Genomic DNA, 10,439 nt, shown 5'->3' on the forward strand with positions numbered 1-10,439 from the left:
ACAAGGCGAGAGAGAAATTCCACAGTGATAAATTTTATTGTAATTCTCAGTGCAAAAATCAGTAGATTGACCAAGATCTCTTACATCTTTAGATTTTATGATACCATTTCTTTTCTTTGATGACGTCGTTGCACAAGCAGCTTTATGAGGTTCTTCTGCAGTGGCTGCTCTGAATTACGCTGCAGAAGTTTGGTTTCAACTTCCAAATGGAAATATCCAGTAAAATGGATCTGACAGTGAAAACACGAGCAATCCAATCAATACTGAAGAAGTCCTTTAAGCATGGCCTCAGAAATACCAGTCTGGATAGTAGAAAATTATAGTTTTCTAATCCCTAAACCTTAATGCTTTATTACTTATTAGTTCAATGCAAGTGAGATTACTACTGACTTACTTAATTTACCAGATTTACTGCAGACTGGTTCCTTGTTGAGTTTCTTTTTGAGAATCTATCTACAATGGTAATATAATTTTACCTATAGGTATTTCATATGATATCATCTTTCCCTCTGCCTTCAGGTATGTATGGTTTCATCCTGTCACATCTTATAATCTGCAGTTATGATGCTGAAGCCCTGGGTAGTCTCTAGGAAGTCTTTAGTAGTCATATACAACAGCACTTAATAGTGCCTAAGACTGACTTGGGTACTCAAAACAGTAAGGACCCAGGGTCTGACCAGCCTAGATAGAAAGCTGTCCGATCATTTAAGAATCCATGGTTTAGGCGATGTTATATGTTTTCGGTTCCTACTTCTGTATCAGAGAAGGTGATCTGATGAAGATGGCCCATAGTTATATTGTGATTAGTTTCCTGTTCTGCACCTGTCTTTCAGGGACTGTACGTATCAGGAACTACGTAGGCACTTGCAGAACCAAATGCTAACCATTTTTCTTTCTGAGATTTTGGTGACACTGCTGAGTTCCATGCTGAAAAGAATCAATTGTGGCTCAGGAGTGGATATAACATAGATTCTATTTGTAAAATAGTTGTAGTAACATTCTCAGAGTTTTCAAATTGAGTTAAGGTGCTGTGTATTGACAGGGATAATAAAGTTATCTAGAGGATGGTTGGTATCCACTGCAAATTATTTATTTATTTATTTGCTTGTTTGTTTGTTTGCTTGCTTGTTTTTCCATTTTCAAAATTAGAGGAAAATCTAGTGCCCAAAGGAAAATAAGAACTGGTTTTGTGTGACGTATCATGTGGGAAGTTGAGCTTTATTTGAAGCCTGCCCAGCATTATTTATTTGAAGCCAGCATTAGTCTGTAAAACATTGAAAGCAGCCTTCAAAATAACCCCTTATTATGCTTTTCCATTAGTTTCAGTAGATGCAGTTTTTGCATAATGTACAGGTGCCAAATTTAATTGTTTTGTTATTTTATGAGTAGAACTGATCTGTGCTTTCCTGCTACTTTCAGTAATTCTACAAGACAAAAACAGTGGGATATGACAGCACTGCGATATTTTTGCATTAAAAGAAGATAACTATAAAAAGGAATCTGTCTTCATGTATTTAATGAGTATTTTCATGCTTCAGGTATCATGCTGTAAGGAAGACACTTGTTTTCTACAAATTCAGCAAGTTTTTACAGCTTTTCTTTTGGAAACCTTTAAAAACCAATGAGGCATATGTCCACATAACACACTTGAGTGACTTTAATAGTGGGACAGTCACTGGTGTTTTCAAGATTTTACAGGCATCTGCAAGTTTGCAGCATCAGGACCTCAGTTTTTAAGGTTATACAAGGGCATTTGATTGCATAAGATATCCAGATGCTTAAGTACTGTTTAAATGTATTTCTGTATGTTTGTCTGAAGTATATTGTATCTGATTGCTGTACCCATCAGGAATTACAGTAATAGTTACGGTAACTATATACTTAGTATATGGCAATAACTTGCAAATACTTAAATAAAGGAATCCTATGTTGCTAAGCTGTTCGATAGATAGATCTACCCAGAGGTGGCTTATGTTTTTCTACACATAAGTATTTCCATTCTTATTTTTGTTTTCCTAGATATGCCCCTTTTTCAGACCTTATACATTAGTCTGAGCAGGTGTTGCAATTATTTTTAGCTCCTTTATGCATTCCTTGTTTGAAAGTAAATTTCCTTCTTTTATTTGTATGAAGGAAGGTTGGTATTTTCTTACATTCCTCTCTCCAACTGGGAGACATTGGAGAGATTCTGAAAGGGTTGACAGTGTTTTCTCACCACGTTCAGCAGACTAGGCAAATCTGTTTTGAAGATGTCTCCAACATATGGGATTATTTTAATGGCTGATCAAGTTTGGAGCCTAAATTCCTTAAGGATTAGAAGTTGAAATGTTATTTATTATAAGGAGAAACAAACATTTTCACATTTCAGACTCCAGAGATTCTGTCTTGAACACTGATGGCTTTCTACTGAGTAGCAGATACTGAATGAATTCCAGCCATGAAGAACCTTGTTTTTCTATACTTAATAAGTGTTACCAATAGTAGAAACTCACAGGTGAACAGACAAAAATGTCCTGTTCTGGAATTAACTTTAAAATAGGCTCTGCTACCCATATGTACCATATGGATCTGTTTTCCCTCTCATGCATTAAAGGAATGAGAGGAACAAGTTCATTGTTTCCCCATCCAACTCACAGATTTGCAGGTTTCACAGGGTAATTTTTTATGTGTTAAATTTAATGCACTAGGGAAATTTTTAAAGCCTTCTGTTTAATCTGTGGAGAGAAGCTCATGTTAGCATAGTGTGAAAACTTTCCGAAACCATAGGTTTACTAGAAAATGTGATCACACCACTCAGCTTCTGTAGCTATGCATTTTTTCAGAAACATGTGAGTCTGTGGCTCATGTGTGGATTAGTTGAGAAAGAAAAAAAGAAGAAAACCCACAAAACATACCGCAAAAAAACTGTACCAAAAATTGTACCCTCATTTTTTATTTTTCCTCGAAGAGGAATGTCTACAGATCAGACTGTGAGAACACATGGATGAGTCTGTAATTACACTGCAATATTCTGCTGAACACTTGAGTTTGTAAGCCAATATACAGCACAGTGTACGCAACGAATTTTGCACCAAGTTCATTTGAATTGATTATTCTATACTGTGAATTGGGGCAGGAAAATTCTGCAAAAGCTAAGGTTTTAATTACTCAAGAAAACTCATAATGTTTCAAAAAGAATTATATTATTCATAAAAAGCAACTGCGGTTAAAAATTTTTGTAAGATTTAAAGTGCATTCATTTCATCCGCTTAGCTCTGAAGTTCAGGTCCTTCTTTAGAAAGACCATTTTCTGTCTGTTTTTCATAACACAGAGTGCTGATATACTGCTTTAGTGAACTTTTTACAAGTTATTACTGGTTTGCATACAATTAGATAGAACAGAAATACCTGCATTTTAATTGATAACAGCAGTGGTAGGAAGTTGTTTTACGTCTAGAGGAACTGCTCCATGAAAATCCCAGAGTACTTTTAATATTGTATCAACTGTGTGCAATGAGTCATTAAATTATGTTCCTGATTCTAGTGGGCCTTGCAGATTTTTTTTTTTACTTTAGTTCTTAATTCTTAAGTACATCAATATTTAGTAGAAGCAGTTTTCATTGTGAACACATTTGAGTAATATTGTGTGCTCTGTGAAAATACTTCTCAAAGTATGGAGGAACTCAGTTAAAACAAAATTAGAGAAATGAAATTATGTAGAGAAACCAAGACTAAATAAAAGAAGATAAACTCGCAACAAATACAACAAAACCTTAATTACTTTTACCTACAGTGTTGAAATGTCTTTTTTTTTTTTTTTTTCTTTTTTTTTTTTTTTTTTTTTTTTTTTAACTGAAAAATATGTAAGATAGCTCCAATTACTGGTCACTTGGAAAATATGTGTATAGTGATTTCATAATGGTATCTATAAATAATTCCTTGTGCCTTATCAGTATTGAATTTAAAGGAATTACATTGGAATCGAATTATATTTAACAGCTAACAAGCAGCTACTTGTATCACTGAATAGGTGGAAAGCCTTTATATCAACTCCAATAACCTTGACCTACTAAGCTCAATATTCAGAACACATTCTCCTACACATCAATCTAGGTGTTTTCATTTCCATAAACAATTTATTTTGCATTTGAAATTTCCTGTCTTTTCATGAGCTTCATTTTCTTTGAGCGACAAGGGTACTTTTCAGGGTTTGAAGTTTTTTGTTCTCTTCTGTGGGTAAATAAAAACACGGATATGAACGTATTAAAAGGATTTGTTACGTATTCAATACTTTGTGTCATTGTTTTGCATGAGTTTCTTGAGAAATTTGCAGGAGACAAAAACTGGTTTCTGATTTCATTATGTTTAAGAGAAGATGCTCTGCTTCATTAAGCAGATTAAGCATTCATACCATTTCTTTACAGAAAGGGTAGTCAAGTACTGGAATAGGCTCCCCAGGGAGGTGCTTGAATCGCCATCCCTGAATGTGTTTAAGAGCCGTTTGGATGTGGTGCTCAGGGATATGATTTAGCAGAGGGTTGTTAGAGTTAGGGTACTATGGTTAGGCTGCAGTTGGACTTGATGATCTTCAAGGTCTTTTCCAACCTGGGTAATTCTATGATTCTTTGATTAAATAGTAATGTCATGTTTATTCTTCATTTTTACAACCTATCTGATTAAGATCAATCATGAAAAATTCCTGATAAAAAGTATCAACAGTACTAAATGTCTTCATTTAGTTTTTAGTCTCGGGTCATTGTAAACATTAAATCCTTCTAGAATTGCAGAGACAGAACAGTGAGTGGAATTGCATTTGGCTACATTAGACATCAGATTATCACTTGAAGAACTGATAAATTGTTCAGTATACATCTTTAGAAGTGTATCTGCCATTTTCTACAACTTGAAATCTCTTCACTACTGGAAAATAATGTCATCTGACAAACAATTTTATAAAAATGTTCTTGTAAACACCTTAATGTTTATACAGCAGGGAAAAGTGAAGGACTCCTAACAATTTTGCTTTCTTTACATCTCTGGGTGGACTTTAAGCCACTGTGAGGTTAATAATAAACTGCATCATCTTTACTATAATTAGATCCTAATTTCATCCTTGGAACTTTATACCTAAACCTAAATTTGAACTTTCTGTAAAATATTTTATAATTGACTAGTAAGGGATAAAATAATTCTGTTATATATTAAATACTTAAAGAGCATTCTTAAAGAGCCATTTAAAATTTTTAGATGTTTGGGAAATATTTGATGGAGGAAGCTAAGAAAATGTGCACCAAAAATATCTCTATTTGTGGGTAGTTATGCTAGAAAGGGAAAATGTGAAGGATGTGAATGCTCAGCTATTTGTGTAAGAAGCAATATTTTTTCCTAGAGGCATCAGCCATGTAGATTTTCATTCCATTTTGCAGAAAAATGGAACTCTATGATAAAAGTTAAGAAAATGTGGCGCCATTCTTAGCTTTTCTTAGCGGTATGGGTTTATAAAGTAATGCAGTGCAAGATGGACTGACATAAAGTAAAAAAGAGCAATCTGGAATGAAAGCAGTCACTTAGTGGTAGTCTTCTTCACAGCTGCATACAAGCATTTTGTTTTATTTCCTGAATTTTTACTTCCAATAACATGAGACCTATGTCCCTTTTCAGAGTACACCTCATTTGGCCCAGAGACACATCATATGGGTGGTCTAAGGATATGGCTGAGTTGGGACCCCACAAAGGAGTCTCAGAGTCACGTCCAGACATCATTGACCAGAAGGATGGTAGAATCATACTTAGAACTCAGAAGTGGACCAAAGCTTTTTTATTTTTGGCAAACAAAGGTGTCTCAGTGATTGTGGGATTTTCAGGAGTAGTGACATTGGACAACTATGGAGTTGTCCAAATCATATATATAGCCTGTGTCTCTGTGCGTTCAATATGGGAACGTAAGAGAACAAACTCTGGCTATTGAGGTTTTTTTGTTTTTTGTTTTTTGTTTTTTGTTTTTTTTTGTTATTGCTTTATTGCTTGTTTGGTTGCTTGTTTTTAATTTAAAAAACTGTAAAGTACTAAAAATATAGTGCTGAATATATCAGTCCAATGAAGTTTGGGGAAGGCTTTAATGCCACAAACAATAAAGCTGTTTTAATAAAGTTCTGCTTCTAGGATGAGGCATATGAAATTGGGAGCAGTGAACTAGATAAATTTAATATGATTAAAAACATTTATTAATACTAAAAACAGTAATGGTGGGATGTAGAAAATGTCCACACTTGTGGTAGATCAAGACCAATACAGTATATTTTTCAGTATCTGCAGTATTAAAGCAGCTAACTTAATTTAGTTATATGAATACTCCATCCCTAATGTGCTATTCATACTGATTACATTTGCACATGAGTCACATTCAGTTTGAATTTACCAGATGTCCATTAATGTTTGCTAAAGTAATGAAGTAATGAGATCATTCCATGAAGTGAACAGGACACATAAATACAAAGGGATGACTGTTTAGAACAACAAGGTTTAAAAAACCTTCTTATTTAATGATATGTTATTCAAGGAGCAACACAGTAATGTTAAGGCACTCTTCAAAGTAAAAAAAAAAAAAAAAGCTGGCTGTTCCATACACTTCATCAAATAATCTATTATATTTTTTTGTGTGTGTGCTTCCCAGTCAGCTTCTCCATTAATAAGGATGCTCTCCTTCTGAATAGATATTTAAGTGTACTATTTTCAAAAGTAGTACCATTTCATTGTTTTTTGGTTTTTTTTTTGTTTTGTGTCACATGAAAATCCTAAGTCTTTTCTGAGTGTTTAGTCAGCTACTTCAGCATGGGAGAATCTTAAAACATACCTTTGAAGGTAAAGCTTCAGTGGCGAGTTCTGAACTTTTATGTTACTGAACTTCCATAAACTTGTAACAGTCATTTAGCTTTATTTACAAAGGGATTCTTCCAACTTACCACTTGAGCCTCAACAAAGATTCCTCAAATTTGTTCTTAATTCATGAAATGTGAAGTCTATCTCAAGCCTTGTCCTGTTCACGTTGCAGCCAGTAGCTGCACACATTGAACATTTATTTACTTCTGAGTGAAATAAACTTAACAGTGCACAATTGGGGTTCACTGCATTGGTACAGTTAACAACACAAAGTCACACCTTTGGTAAGCTACTTTAAAGTAGAATCTCTTTAAAGAAGAATCTGCAAGGAAAAGTTGTAAACATGTACTTTCTTAAGATGCAACATACGATTTTATTACATGAATTGGACTGTATCTACCCATTTCCCTGAGAAATACAGGTAGGCAAGTTTCTCCATACAAAGCGTTCTATGTATTTTGGAGTAGAGAATCAAGATACCTTTCAAATCAGGAGAAAGCCCTTGTCACAGTAACAGTGTTTCCATTTTGTTATTTGTTCTTGTCTGTCCTTTGTGTAGATAGGCATTCTTTTGAGGTTTGCTTAGTGTTGCCGAGTCTTTCAATTTCTTGTCAGTAGCAGCAGTTGTTTAAATGAGGGCTGCTCTGAAAGTTATGCCTTCTGTTTTATTATGTTGGCCCAGTGTCGGGGGGCGGATGTTGGTGGTATTGAATTAGAGGACAAACCTCCCCAGCTGGTATTCCATTACATTTTGTTACCACGTGATAGATAACAGCAAAGGGGTGTCTGACAAAATGGTGTCTGAGATAGAAATGCATACGAAGCAAAGGTGTTTCAGTGAATTCCTCTATGCAGAAAAAAAAATAAAAATGAAATTCTTGCTGAACATTTCTGGAGACCAAACAGTGACTGTAAGCACAGTGAGACAGTAGGTGGTACATTTCAGCCATGACTACGATGGACAGTGGGGCACATTTGCTGGTGCAGATTCTTATGAGCGCAACATGTAGGGTCTTGTTCATCACTGTCAAAAATGCAGAGTTGTTCAGTATGCTGAAAAATAGTGTTTTGTAGCTGAGAATTTTCTCTGTCTAATAGTGTTACTTGTATGTTCTTCCTGTCTATTGTCATTTCCATGGAAATAAGTAGAAGGCATTGCTTTCAAAGTGACATACATATATTTTATTATGGAAAAAATAATTGTTCAAAAGCTGTTACTAAACTGTGTGTATTAATTCTTCTCGTGGGTGGTTGCCTAATTTGGTTTTTCAATTTTTGTTAGTGAATTTGTATGAATTTTTGCTAATTAAACCCTAGCATTTATTTCTAGGTTCTCTTATTCTTTCTTTCTTTCCTTATTTCAACAGCTTGATCAAGTTATTCGTCAGAGAAATCTGTCTAGTTTGGAACTTTTCCTCTCATGTGCACAGAAACAATTAAGCAGTTTATTAAATGAAGAACCAACCACCTCACAGGAAAAGAGAGACTGACATTCTCTGTACCACCGATACAGGATGATTTGTGAACTTGCAAATCTCAGCCAAGCAAATGGCAGATGTCTTCATTTGGGAGTGTATAATGGGTTCAAGATTTCTCTGAAACTATTCTTGAGAGAAATATCTGTGTATTCAGTCCTTTATTTTTTCTTTTAATGGGAAAAAATAGTTTTTATTTATGATTTAATGTTATTGTCTTATCTAGTAGCCTGTGATTGAAGCTCTAGGTAACTACAGCAATGATGAAAAAATTCCCTTTCATTTCTGGTTTAAAGGTGTTATCATGTCTTGATGTAATTTATTAGTATTTTTAATTTTAAAAGAAATTGAAAAATAATTAAATATATGTACAATCTATCTTTATTTCTCAAGTATATGCCCAAATGCATTGCCTGAAATGAGTGTGAGAAGCTTATTAACTCTTATTGCTATAGATGCATAATGGAAGAATCTGTGCTGAAAGAGCTTTGACAGTCATTTCTTCAGACATTTGTAAACAACTCCAGCTCTAGTGATAGAAAAAAGTTAAAAACCCGGCAGTGCATCACATTAGAGTAGTTATGAACATTACTGTAACCAGTGTCTGGTATGTGTTCTATTTCTGTTTTATAAAGCTCAGAGACCTCAGTTTCAGGAATATGATGTACGTAATCTTGTGGATATGTATACTGCACTGCTTCAGTGGAATTTCTGACAGAATAAGGAGAGTATCTTGCTGACCTCAGATGTCATTTTTAAACCCACTGAAGGAAGTAGTAATACTGTCAACTGACAATGGACTTTGTATCAAGTCTATGAATGGGAAACGCAGTGCCTACACTCTACTGATTGTAGATCTGGAGCTTTAGTTTTTAAGTTCTGGATGAAATAATGCCTAGGAATATAAATAAACTGAGAATGATACCTCTGATGGTGAGCTTGTCATCCAGTGGGGACCCATGTGCACTTCTTGTTATTTTCTGGTGGTTGTGATTTTTAATTCCATTTTTTTTTCTGTTGTTTTTCCAGTCAGTCACTTTTCATAAATTGCTTCCTTACAGCAATGAACTCCAAATAGTTTCCTATGTGTTTGTTAATATGAAATGTGTATTGCAGAGGGTTTATTTTTATTTAAATATTTTTCTGTCCTTACTTTTTGTAATCAGAACCAAAGTTTTTGCCTTCTGTATGGCTATGGGGTTTCTCTGAATAAGTAAACGATGCAGATTTTATTAGATAATGATTTTTCCCTCTGAATGAATGTAAATCCAGATTTTTTTGTTGGCTGACCAGTTTCCTTTTCATCTGGTAAACCGAAAGATATTTAAGTGTTGTTGAATGCAAACAATCTCGTTTAACTAGGTGAAATAGGGAAAGGATATGGTAGAATTGCTTGCACTTTGTTTTTACCATTTGCCCTCATCAGTTTTGCTACAGAAGAGTTTTGTTGTCTTTCAGCAGCATGTGGTCACACAGAATTAGGAGAAGCTTATGATTACTGTATGTTACTGATGACTATGCTGTATCTTCCCCAGTGGAACATCATGTGTTAGTCTCCGCTCTTGAATATTGTGATTTTCACATAGAACAACAGGTTTGGTTTTTTTCCTTTCCTTTGACAGTTTTAGTGCATTAGGTGTTCTTCTCTCTACCCTGTGAGCATAACTGCAGAATTAGATGACAGACATTAAAAATCAGACTGGAGCAGTGACTGCTTTCAAAACTGCAAGTCTCAGAGAAGAAATTCAGATATCCAGCAAAAAATGAAAGAAGTATGTAGTATATAAACTTTTAATTATGCATTAAACTTCATCTCCTCCTCATCACACCCAAAGCATTAGAGATTACTTCTGGTTTTCATTATTTCTGCATACTCATAGTGTCATGGAATTATCTCTAGATCTGTCTGTGTCTGTGACAGGGGGACAGCAGGCCCACAGGTCCACAGGGAGACAGGGAGAGTGTCAATGGTTTACAAGCATATTCTTTGTGTCCAAGATAACATAAAATGATTCTGACAAGACTTAAGTGCAGTGAAAGAAGCAAGAAGACCTAGAACTAGTCCTTAGGCTCAGAAAATGCAAAATCTAAAATGTTCAAGCTCTT

The 10,439-nt window shown here is 34.7% G+C and overlaps 1 protein-coding gene across 3 annotated transcripts in view; it reads left to right on the forward strand.

Annotated features, from left to right (window-relative positions):
* CCDC91 (coiled-coil domain containing 91) overlaps window positions 1-9,568 on the forward strand; it is a 118,287-nt gene extending 108,719 nt beyond the window's left edge. For 2 of the 3 annotated variants that reach the window (XM_015871184.2, XM_015871194.2), the window contains exon 13: window positions 8,226-9,568. In XM_015871184.2, the coding sequence (XP_015726670.1) occupies window positions 8,226-8,348 (123 nt within the window). In that variant the 3' untranslated portion in view covers window positions 8,349-9,568. Of the gene's footprint in view, window positions 1-5,640; window positions 5,949-8,225 lie in introns of all 3 variants that reach the window. The other variant, XR_001557089.2, reaches the window with a different exon arrangement.
* The last annotated feature ends 871 nt before the right edge of the window (window positions 9,569-10,439 follow it).

This window comes from Coturnix japonica, chromosome 1 (assembly GCF_001577835.2).
Source record: "Coturnix japonica isolate 7356 chromosome 1, Coturnix japonica 2.1, whole genome shotgun sequence".
NCBI classification, from domain to species: domain Eukaryota; kingdom Metazoa; phylum Chordata; class Aves; order Galliformes; family Phasianidae; genus Coturnix; species Coturnix japonica.